We start from the raw sequence: 12,132 nt of genomic DNA, 5'->3' as shown, positions 1-12,132 counted from the left end.
AGCCCTGGAGAATGGCGTATTGTATCACAGCCGTCCACAATACGAGCACGAATAGTTCCTACATTTGGTACCGGGGTTGCGTAGACAAGAGCTTTCAAATGCCCCCATAAATGAAAGTCAAGAGGGTTGCGGTCAGGAGAGCGTGGAGGCCACGGAATTGGTCCGCCTCTACCAATCCGTCGGTCACCGAATCTGTTGTTGAGAAGCGTACGAACACTTGGACTGAAATGTGCAGGAGCTCCATTGTGCACGAACCACGTGTTGTGTCGTACTTGTAAAGGCACATGTTCTAGCAGCACAGGTAGAGTATCCCGTATGAAATCATGGTGGTGAATCGAGGAAGTACAGTAAATACTGACGAACTAAAATGAGCTCTAACATGGAAATTAAGCGTTTCCGGGCACATGTCCACATAACATCTTTTCTTTATTTGTGTGTGAGGAATGTTTCCTGAAAGTTTGGCCGTACCGTTTTGTAGCACCCTGTATATAAACTTTCATAATGTCACATATGACAACTTGGCGAGAGGTCCAACTTAAAATGAACGCGATTCATAAGAAAAAGGTTTTTTAACACATGAAGATGACAGCAAAGTCTGTCGAAACCCATTGTTTTAAATAGAGAAATATTTGTGCGATCTTTGTTTTTAGCAAGTATAACATATCCCTCCTTCTGTCTTCTCAAAACGAGAAAATTCGATCAGACCCCAATTTCTGGAATCCATGCTCATTTTTATACAGGAGATTATTTGCTCTCAAGAACAGACCTAATAGGTGAGCATAGAACATGTGCCGTAATTCTACAACAGACAGAAGTCGGCTATGTGGGGATGTTATTTTGTGCATCTGTTCTACGGCACTTCAAGGAAATGGGAATGACCTACGCTTTTTTCTTTTCACTACGCACTGTCCGTTTCTGTAGTGACCAATGATAAACTGCTGTAGTAGGGGAGCAAGTTCTTTTGCGTAATGTCTGATTTCGTCCGCATGCCCTCCTACTACTAAGCTTTTGTACCTATTCAGTTCCTTGATCGCTTATCCCAGTATCTAGCATTTCGGCGTTCGTGCGACGCTAGAAAAGAGAGACGGCGTCACTACCTTCCGCTGTGAAACTCTTGCGAAAGAACGAATTCAACATTTTGGCCTGTTCTGTCATTTCCCATTATAGACGTGGTATGGCCACTGAGTGATTGCATACAAAATTTCGATACACTTACTTATGTAAGAACGAAATATTCTTAGGACTTTTTGTCAGATGGTTTGGCCAAACTTTACCTTGAAAGTTAGTGAACGCACAAAAATCACGTGTGTTTGGCGTTTGTTACTGTCAGACATCGCGTAGCAAGACTTCGGACGTCAGACGCGCTCACGCGTTATCACTGCAGGAAAATGGCAGGGGAGTGTGGAGTGGGGTATGGAGTAGAGGGAAATCGGAGAACAGAGTGGGTGGGAGGTGGCAGCCCTGCCCAGCCGTGCACAGCCCAAGTATAAAAGGAGTGACTCGCGATCGCCGACCGCAATAGAGCAGGCTGCTACGGCGCGGACCGGAGTAACACGTGTCTGGTAAGTCTCTACGTGTTTTCTCCATTACTGTGCCGTGTGCCGTACGTATCACTTTCTGGAATTTGACACTATCCAGTTCTCTGTCCTTTTTTGTTTTTTCTGGCTTTCTGACTGGTTGGATGCGACCCGCCACCAATTCCCCACCTGTGCCAATCTCTTTCATCTCAGAGCTGCACATGCAACCTACGCCTTCCATTATTTTCTGGGTGCACTCCAATCTTTTTTCTCTACAGTTTTTACCCTCTACAGCTCCCTCTAGTGCTATGGAAGACATTGAAGTCATTTCCTGATGTTTTAACAGATGTCCTATCATCTGGTACCTCTCCTTGTCAGTGTTTTCCACATATTCCTTTCCTGTCCGATTGTGCGCACAAACTCCCCATCCCTACCTTATCAGCCCATCTAATTTTCAACATTTCTCTGCAGCACCACCTCTCAAATGCTTCAATTCCCTTCTGTTCCGTTTTTCCCACAGTCCACGTTTCACTACCACACAATGCTGCGCTCCAAACGTACAGTCTCAGAAATTTCTTTCTCAAATTAAGGCCTATTTTTTATACTACTAGGCTTCCCTTGACTAGGAATGTCCTTTTTGCCGGTGCTAGTCTGCTTTTGATGTCCTCTTTGCTCCATCCGTCATTGGTTATTTTGCCGCCTAGGTAGTAGAATCCGTTAACTACATCTACTTCGTGAGCAACAATTCTGATGTTAGGCCCCTCGCTATTCTCATTTGTGTTACTTCTCATTAATTTCGTCTTTCTTCGATTTACTCACAATCCATATTCTGTACTCATTTCACTGTTCATCCCATTCAGCAAATTATGTAATTCTTCTTCACTTTCACTCAGGATAGCAGTGTCATCAGCAAATCGTATCATTGATATCGTTTCACCTTCACGCCTGAATTTTTCTTTTCTTTTCTTCTTCGATGTGCGGATTGAACAGTAGGGGCGAAAGACTACAGTCCTGTCTTACACTCTTTTTAATCCTAGTACTTCTTTCTTGGTCGTCCTCTCTTATTCCTTCTTGGCTCTTATACATATTGTATATTACCCGTCTCTCCCGATAGGCTACCCCTATTTTTTCAGAATTTCGAACATCTTGTTCCATTTTACATTGTCGAACGCTTTTTCCAGGTCGACAAATCCTGTGAACGTGTCTTGCTTTTTCTTTAGTCTTGCTTCCATTATCAACAGGAACGTCAGAATTGCCTCGCTGGTGCTTTACATTTCGTTAAATCCAAACTGATCGTCATCTAACTTATCCTCGATTTTCTTTTCTATTCCTGCCAGCAACGTGGATACAAGAACTATTAAGCTGGTTGTGCTATAATTGTCGCACTTGTCAGCTCCTGCAGTTTCCGAAAGTCAGATGGTATGTCGCCAGACTCATACATTCTACATAGCAACATGAATAGACGTTCTGTTGGCATTTCCCGCTATGATTTTAGAAATTCTGAGAGAATGTGGTCCATGTCTTCTGTCTTATTTGATTTTAAGTCCTCCAAAGCTCTCTTAAATTTTGATTCTAATACTGGATTCCCTATCTCTCCTAAATCGACTACCGTTTCTTCTTCTATCACATCAGTTAAATTTTCCCCCTCATAAAGGCCTTTTGTGTACTCTTTCTACACATTCGCTCTCTCCTCTGAATGTAACAGAGAATTCCCGTTGCACTGTTAATGTTACCACCCTTGCCTTTAATTTCACCAAACATTGGTTTGACATCCTATATGCTGAGTCAGCCCTTCCAACCATCATTTCTTTTCGATTTCCGCACATTTTTCATGCTGCCACTTCGTCTTAGCTTCCTTGCATTTCCTATTTGTCTCATTCCTCAGCGACTTGTATTTCTGTATTGCTGAAATTCCCTCAACGTTTTTGGACTTCCTCCTTTCATCGATGAATTCAAGTATTTCTTCTGTTACCCATGGTGCAACCGCGGGTGTAAACTTCTCAGTGTTACTCATGCTTAAAAGAGTTGGTTATCAAAACGAGGAAAACTAAAGAAAGCACCAAGTCATTTTATTTTTTTCTCAACTATTTTCCACGACTTGTAGAGCGACAGCTCTTCTGTGTCTTCCTGTATCGGTTCGCGTCAGTTACGTGCATTAGCACACGACTCCTAACCAACTAAAGGCGCTAATAGCAGTTCCTTTTACTCTTATATGGTGCATGCCCATGCATCAAGTTCCTCTATGAATGTTACTTTTGTTGGCAATTTGTTGGATCTAATGAAATCTGTGTGACGTCTGGTGTACTTGGCGAAGTGTCCAAGACATTTGTACGTCGGTATTACGCGTGTAATGAATCCAGTAGTTGCCATTTTGCACATCATCTCAACGATATTATTGAGTACACTGTTTATTACGCACTGAAGCGCCGAAGTAACTGGTATACTTATGCGTGACCAAATACAGAGATACATAAAAAGGCAGAATACTGCGCTGCAGTCGGCAACGCCAACGTAAGACAACAAGTGTCTGGTGCATTTGTAGATCATTTACTGCTGCTATAATGGCAGGTTATCAGGATTTAGGTGGGTTTGAACGTGGTGTTATAGTCGGCGTACGAGCGATGGGACACAGCAGCTCCGAGGTAGCGATGAAGTGGGGATTTTCCTGTGCGATCATTTCACGAGTGTTCCGCGAGTAGCAGGAATCCGGCAAAAGAAGAATCTACGACATCGCCGCTGCCGGAAAAAGATCCTGCAAGAACGGGACCAACGACGACTGAAGAGAATCGTTCAGTGTGACAGAAGTGCAACCCTTCCGCAAACTGCTGCAGATTTCTATGCTGGGCCATCAACAAGTGTGATCATGCGAACCATTCAACGAAACATCATCGTTAGGGACTTTCAGAGCCGAAGACCCACTCGTGTACCCTTGATGACTGCACGACACAAAGCTTTACGCCTCCCCTGGGCCTGGCGACACCGACATTGGACTGTTGATGACTGGAAACATGTTGCCTGGTCGGACGAGTCTCGTTTCATATTATATCGAGAGGATGGACGTGTACGGGTATGGAGACAACCTCATGAATCCATGGACCCTGCATCTCAGCAGGGGACTGTCCAAGGTGGTGGAGGCTTCGTAATGGTGTGGGGCACGTGCAGTTGGAGTGATATGGGACCCCAGACACGTCCAGATACGACACTGACAGGTGACACGCACATAAGCATCCCGTCTGATCACCTGCATCCATTGATGTCCATTGTGGATTACGATGCACTTGGTCAATTCCAGCAGGACAATGTTACACCCCAAACGTCCAGAATTGCTAGAGAGTGGCTCCAGGAACACTCTTCTGAGTTTAAACAGTTTCGCTAGGCACCAAACTCCCCAGACATAAACATTATTTAGCATATCTGGGATGGCTTGCAACGTGCTGTTCAGACGAGATTTCCATCCCCTCACACTCTTACGGATTTATGGACAGCCCTGCTGGATTCGTGGTGTCAGTTCCCTTCAGCACAACTTCAGACATTATTCGAGTTCTTGCCACGTCGTGATGCGGCACATCTGCATGCTCGCTGGGGAACTACACGATTTTAGGCAGGTGTAACAGTTTCTTTGGCTCTTCGGTCTATATGACGCTGAAGAAAGTCACAATGTTGACCACATAATTTTTATTCGGAAATATTATGAATGCGCATTTACATAATGAATACAACGATGATTAAATATCATCAAACTTCAAATATTCATGATATTGTATAATTACGAACAGAAGCGCGTAACTCGTGCTATTTTAACATTACGTGTAACCTTGACAAATTCAGAGTAATGGCACATTTACACCATCATACTGTTCTAAAATCTGCTGCAGTATTTAGAACACGTAAAATGACTGAGATGTGACTTCTGTAGTATTTACTGACTTGCTTAGCTTTCATTTAATACCTGCTTTTTCCGCAATAGCTCAAAGCAGTTCTTAGTCATTACTTTCTACTACCTGTCATAATTTTCACAATCATAAAAATTCGTAGCTTTTACAATAACTATCGCAAAATCGTGGCCTATGTTCCTTTGAACTCGTCTCACTGCGATCAGCTTTTAACTGTCTTAGGTTCATCACAGCGGGTGACTAGGAGCTTGCAACAGCCATATTCGACATAGCGCTCTGTAGCCGCCGTTATATTCCCAATACAATAGTTCTCCCCACGACCTCGCTGGGAAACTCCCGCTGGCCTGTCCTTACACGCCTGAGGCTCATTTAGCAACCTGATGCCTTTGCTGCAGGCAAAACACACCCCCACCCCTCTCTCCACCTGTGTGAAACATTGGCACACCATGTACTATACTGCAGCTTCATTAAAGAAACTGAAGTTGATACCGATACCTGTGCAGCTGATATAGGTGTGACAAAAGACTATAAGTCATTTAGAGAGCACTTTCCGACAGTTAATCAGATGTAAACAGAAATATAATGCGCTGACCGAAGTGACATCTGTCTCTTACAATGACGTAATCCAAGTTACATTAAAACATTAATTTACAGTAATTAATATGCTATACAGCTTGCAAAGGAAAATCAATTTTGTAACTCTATTTGTTCATAAAATTACAGGTTGTGCAACAGTGTGCAAATCTGTTGTAAATATTTCGTGGGAAAAGTTCTGCACTCTTGGTCCGACATCTTAGTCCTTGTGTCATGTTCTGCGGGAGCATTAGTTGGTTCATCTGCATTTTTGTGGCCGTAGTCATAGCTGTAAATTGCAGTGACTCAGATTCCATTACAGGTAAATTTTCTTTTTCTGTTGGTGTAAGTCTAGATAACGAATAACAATTTCATAGTCAGTAATAAAATATATTTTCAGTTTTTCCATTGAGATTTGTATGAATTTCTTTTACAGGACCCGATCTGGAAGTCAATGTTTTACGCTTAAGATCTGAAAACCCAGGTAAATATTCTTTTGCATAATTTCTTAGGGCATTTCAAGGTCTAATAGCTTCATTTGGTGCTGACCTATCTCGTTGTGGTTCTCTACTTCCGTGATTTAATAACTGCCTCGAAAAATCTGTTACCTGCTGTAATGTCAGTTGTAATCAACACGTGTACTTTATACGATTTTATTACTTGTATCATCTTCATCCCAAATTTCAGCGTATATCAACGTGAAGCAACGTAAATTTTGGAGATTTTTCGCTGTTTACGAGTGCTAAATCTAAAAAATTTTTTTAGTAAATGGACTTTGGTTGATCGCTTAGTGAAGCACATGTTATCGCAAATTATAGCTGTTTTTGAGTCTGTTAGCTACTGTAACTTCAAAAGACGTTTAACAAAAATTAATATATTTTTATCCCTGATTTTTCTGCTGTGTTAATAGATACTAGTTCTCAACTGTAATTAGTTATACCTTTAGCTTCACTGGTCCAAAAATTAAAAGACAATCCGCTAGCTCATTTTAGTGACATTTGTTCGCTATTCTATAAAAAGTTGCAGCGACCACAACGCAGCTCCACAGTGAATGCTGATGAGTCAGCTGACATTCGTTCATAGCTGGAATTCACCCTGACTGTGGTCAAGCAATTAGAAACTGTGCGAATAGGTGCGTTTGGAGGGCTCTCCACATTCGTGTACCAGAGACAGCAAGCATACGCCTCGTGTATCGTCCTCTCCTGTGTATTCTGTCTCCTCTACAGGATGTACAGTTTTCATCATTACTGATACACTTGACACTGAGATAGTAGACGCCATGAAAAGGAGAGAGAGTGATCAGAGAGAGCTCATGGTGTTTTACCCATACCTCTAACCAACAAGTGACTCACTTCACATGTTTGGAAACATGCTGTGTCCCGTGTGAGGACTAGCCAAACGCAAAAATGCTAGAGGTCTATAAATCGTCGGCAATCCCAATGAATGACGAATGATGGTAACTCTTAGAGAAATTGCAACAAGGGTTGGGGAGCAACACGAGTTTCACTCATTTTGCACACCAGATATCCTCATTTGACATGCTGTAGAGGCTATTCCGGCAGCTACTGAGGGAACAGGATGCACCTACTGCAGATTGTGGGACACACTGGAACAAAGATGCCTGTCGTTGCAGCTCCGACATCGTGCTTGGATCATTCCAGCATCTGGCAGAGAAGACAGAGAACACAAGCCTTGTTCATGGAGTTCCGACGAAGCTCACAATCTGCAGCAGTGCCTGAAGAACTTATGGTGCCTCCTGGTTCTCAATCTAGAGGAAGCCAGTTCTATGAAACGCTTGGCTGCAGCTTCCAGGACTTGCACCATTGGCTTGAGAACTGTAAGGTCCCACTAAAATGGTCAGGTGTAGATTAGAAGCCTGCTACCCAGGTAGCTGACTATGTGTGGAGTGGAGTACCTGTAAGATGTTAAGTCTTTCTGATTTTCTCGATAAGAAACCCCACCGTAACTGCTCGTACTATCTTTTATACTACCTCGTGTTTCAGGGGAAAGATTCACTTGGCGCTGACATTACACATTGTACACGGTTGGCGGGGTTACGGCAACATTCTCCCATTTCCGCTGAGTGGTCAAAACGCACTCCTGCCGCATTAACTCAGCTCGCCCTGTTTCTCCGCGAGATGCAGAAGGTCACAGATATAGCCCTCTCTCACTTCCGTTCAGGCCCGACTTAGACTGGGACCATAACATAGACGAATCTGCAGGGATGGCAGGGCAGAGTTTGAGGAGCAGCTACAAGATGCAAAGGTATACTTGAAAAAAGAGACAGCATTGGTAGTATTTTTCTTTTTTTTTTACTACTGCAAAATTGATTTTCTGTCACTGAGTGACCATCTTCAGTGCTATATTGTATAACTTAAATTGGGATGCACTGTTGTCACTAAGCTTACGGCGATCACATAGACTATGTGATCGCCGTAAGCTTAGTGACAACAGTGCATCCCAATTTAAGTTATACAATATAGCACTGAAGATGGTCGCTCAGTGACAGAAAATCGATTTTGCAATAGCAAATAATATATATATATATATATATATATATATATATATATATATATATATACGACCAATGCTGTCTCTTTTTTCAAGTATACTGTTATCTGGTCGTAGTGCACAAGACAACATGGAGTCGCCAATCAATAAGATGCAAAGGGACTGTTTAAAAACAGTGCTGGAGTTTTAGCTGTATGGGATCCTTAGCAGATAGGTTCGAAAAAGGTGACTCGTTTCGAGATATGAGTAGCTTGTCACATAGATACTCTGGAACCCTGGTTTCTTGTGCTTTATCAAAAAGCCTTCACCTATGGTTTTGGCCCTTATATACTTTAATGTTATAGTATCTCCCTGTAACTTTACCTGTTTTATTTATCATGGGTTCGAGATGTTGCTCACTTTCACTACGCCTATATCTAGCTGTTCTCTCACATGTTTAGGTGTCTTCTCTTTATATGGAGTAAAAGTAGCTGCTGACAAGCCCGTTTCTTCTTCCATTCCTTTGCGAATATAAGTTTTTACGTGTGTACAATGCCGACCAGTAAGTGCTATCTCGTTTTTATGATGCTTTCAAAGCTATCAAGTTTATTTCTACTTTCATATTATCACACACCTACTATATATCTGCAAAAGCTATGTACATTCTTAAATTTCTTTCGTACAGCTCTCTAAAGTGATTTTAAATTTTATTTTGGAACCAAATTGATTTTCTCAGAATGTGGCGTCAACTGTTCGAGGACGAAGGAGTTGGATGGTGAAGCTTTTCTGTAATTTTCGCTTTTTAAAACATTCTTAATTTTGCGTATGGGCATTATAAGGCTTCTCTCAAAATCAGCTGGCAGTTTTCCATGTTCATGTACGCTACAGTTAAGAGCATATAACAGGACTTTGATATCCATTCCAGCCACATAGAGAAGTTAGGACAGAATATTGTCGATCCCTAGGGTACCTAGTTGCTCGTGTTTTTTTGGAGCTACTACAAATTCTGATTTTAAAATGAATATAACGAAGTCTTGGGCTGGTAGACAGAAGGACATTGCATGTATGTAGAACGTAATTTAACCTCTCATTTGAAGTATCCCCTTATCATCTAAAGAGGATTTTCTAGACACTGGTTATGAACAGGAACTGGTAATTTTTTTTAACGAAAATTAGATCTCGCTATTGAGAACTTATCTTTTCAAATTATTAATGTCATCTGAAACGCTGTTTTGGCGTACATCAGCTCAAAATAATATCAGGAAGTAAAGGTACACTGTGAGATCAAAAATATCTAGACACCTGGCTGAAAATGACTTACAAGTTCGTACCGCCCTCCACCGGTAATGCTGGAATTCAATGTTGTGGCGTTGGCCCACCCTTTGCCGTGATGACAGCTGCTTCTCTCGCAGGCATACGTTCAATCACGTGCTGGAAGATTTCTTGAGGAATGGCAGCCTATTCTTCACGAAGTTCTGCACTGTGCAGAGGTAAGTACAATGTTCGGTAAGGCCTTGCACAAAGACGGCGTTCGAAAACATTCCGAAAGTGTTCTATAGGGTTCAGGTCAGGACTCTGTGCAAGCCAGTCCATTACAGGGATGTTATTGTCGTGTAACCTTTTGCCATAGGCCGTGCATTATGAACAGGTGCTTGATCGTGTTGAAAGATCCAATTGCAATCCCCGAATTGCTCTACAACAGTGGGAAGCAAGAAGTTGCTTAAAACATCAGTGTAGACCTGTGGTGTGATAGTGCCACGCAAAACAACAATGGGTGTAAGTCCCTTCCATGAAAAACACGACCACACCATAACACCACCGACTCCGAATTTTACTGTTGGTACTACACACGCTGGCAGACAATGTCCACTGGGGATTCGCCATACACACACCCCGCCATCGGATCGCCACATTGTGTATCGTGATTCGTCACTCTACACAACGTTCTTCTACTGTTCAATCGTCCAATGTTTACGCTCCTTACACCAAGCTTTGCGTCGTTTGGCATTTACCGGCGTGATGTGTGGCTTATGAGCAGCCGCTCGACCACGAAATCCAAGTTTTCTCACCTCCTGCCGAACTGTCATAGTACTTGCAGTGGATCCTGATGCAGTTGGGAATTCCTGTGTCATGGGCTGGATAGACGTCTGCCTATTACACATTACAACCCTTTTCAACTGTCTCTGCCTGTACGCAATCGTTCTGTATGTGTCCTTTTACGTTTCCACTTCACTATCACATCAGAAACAGTGGACCTAGGGATGTTTAAGAGTGTGGAAATCTCGCGTACAGACGTAAGACACAAGTGACACCCAATATATTCAATAACCTTACCACGTTCAAAGTCCGTGAGTTCTGCGAAGCGCCCCATTCTGCTCTCTCACGATGTCTAATGACTATTGAGGTCGCTGATATGCAGTACCTGGCAGTAGGTGGTGGCACAATGCACCTAATATGAAAAACGTATGTTTTTGGGGGTATCCGTATACTTTTGATCACATTTTGTAGTATTGGAATGTGTAAGAAGAGCTGAAGACTGGTTGCAGTCTGATTATGCTGCTACCCCAAGTTAATGGTTCCTAGAAACGCACCCGACACTCTATTAGCCCGTCGTTGACCCTGTGTAACTGGCAACAAAGAGGAATATCAATCACGAGCAGAGCAATACAGTTTCCTACAGTACAATATTGTTGTTTCTTTAAATAAATGGAAATATCAGGATGATACCTCGTTGAATAAAGAACTGCCACTTTGTGAATGATCTCGTGGGCAAATAACTGTAGAAGAAAATTAAGGATATGAGATTTGCACCACATCTGTGGCTTGTTTTGCAGACGAAATGTGTTGAAACCAATAGAAAATTGTTTAAGTGGTTTAATTAAGGACTAGATTACCACTCGCTGCTTCTCCCACGCAGACTGTATGGTGTGCACAGATATTTCTTTCTTTAATCGAATTTTTATATTGTTCACAAATTTCTACGCGTTCTAAGCATTCCACGCAAATTAAGGCCACCGAAGCGTGGTCTTTTCTGAACATACTTCTGCCACAAAGATTATTCTGGTAGCTGAAGTTCAAGTTTTTTTTTTTTTTATAATCATGCGTTTTACGTTCTTGTGGTGATATTGGCATAGGAACTTTCATTCTGTAATACATATGTATTTATATCTAATCGAGAATTGAAATACCATTTTCATAGACTTGACTCTACAGTTTTTAATATAATATTTTCTTGAAATTTTCCATCCCCCATTTCAACCCCTGAGGGGTTCAGTTTCCAAACAAAGTGAAACACGTAATGTATATATTTCTGACACAGAAGGCAAATACAAATTTCCGTACATTTAGCTTTTAATATACTTTCGTAATGAAATAATTCCATTAAACTTTTCATCCTGTGTCGCACTCCCCTAGATCTTGAACTTCCAGAAACACTGAAACACTTTTTTTTTTTAAGTCAAATACCAATTTCCACCGATGTATTTTTTTTTATGTTTCATTAGTTCTTCAACATGATTTATTTTCAAATAAACTTTCACCCACTGTTTTAGCCCCTTAGTGGCTAAATTTCCAAAAATTCTCAAAGTATTATTTATTTCTGACTGAAAAACCACAGACCAATTTTCGTAGTTCTAGCTTCAAAATTGCCACAACCCTTT

The 12,132-nt window shown here is 41.8% G+C and overlaps 1 protein-coding gene across 1 annotated transcript in view; it reads left to right on the top strand.

Moving 5' to 3' along the window:
• The first annotated feature begins 1,499 nt into the window (after positions 1 to 1,499).
• Positions 1,500 to 12,132, top strand: part of LOC126212750 (serine/threonine-protein phosphatase 6 regulatory ankyrin repeat subunit C-like) — a 160,643-nt gene continuing 150,010 nt past the window's right edge. Inside the window, exons 1-3 of the mRNA XM_049940158.1 lie at positions 1,500 to 1,562; positions 6,134 to 6,305; positions 6,420 to 6,467. Coding sequence (XP_049796115.1) covers positions 6,218 to 6,305; positions 6,420 to 6,467 — 136 coding nt within the window. The 5' untranslated portion in view covers positions 1,500 to 1,562; positions 6,134 to 6,217. The remainder of the gene's footprint in view (positions 1,563 to 6,133; positions 6,306 to 6,419; positions 6,468 to 12,132) is intronic.

This window comes from Schistocerca nitens, chromosome 11 (genome assembly GCF_023898315.1).
Source record: "Schistocerca nitens isolate TAMUIC-IGC-003100 chromosome 11, iqSchNite1.1, whole genome shotgun sequence".
Classification (NCBI taxonomy): domain Eukaryota; kingdom Metazoa; phylum Arthropoda; class Insecta; order Orthoptera; family Acrididae; genus Schistocerca; species Schistocerca nitens.
Note: the sequence above shows the minus strand (reverse complement) of the source record. Positions and strands in the feature narration are given on the sequence as shown.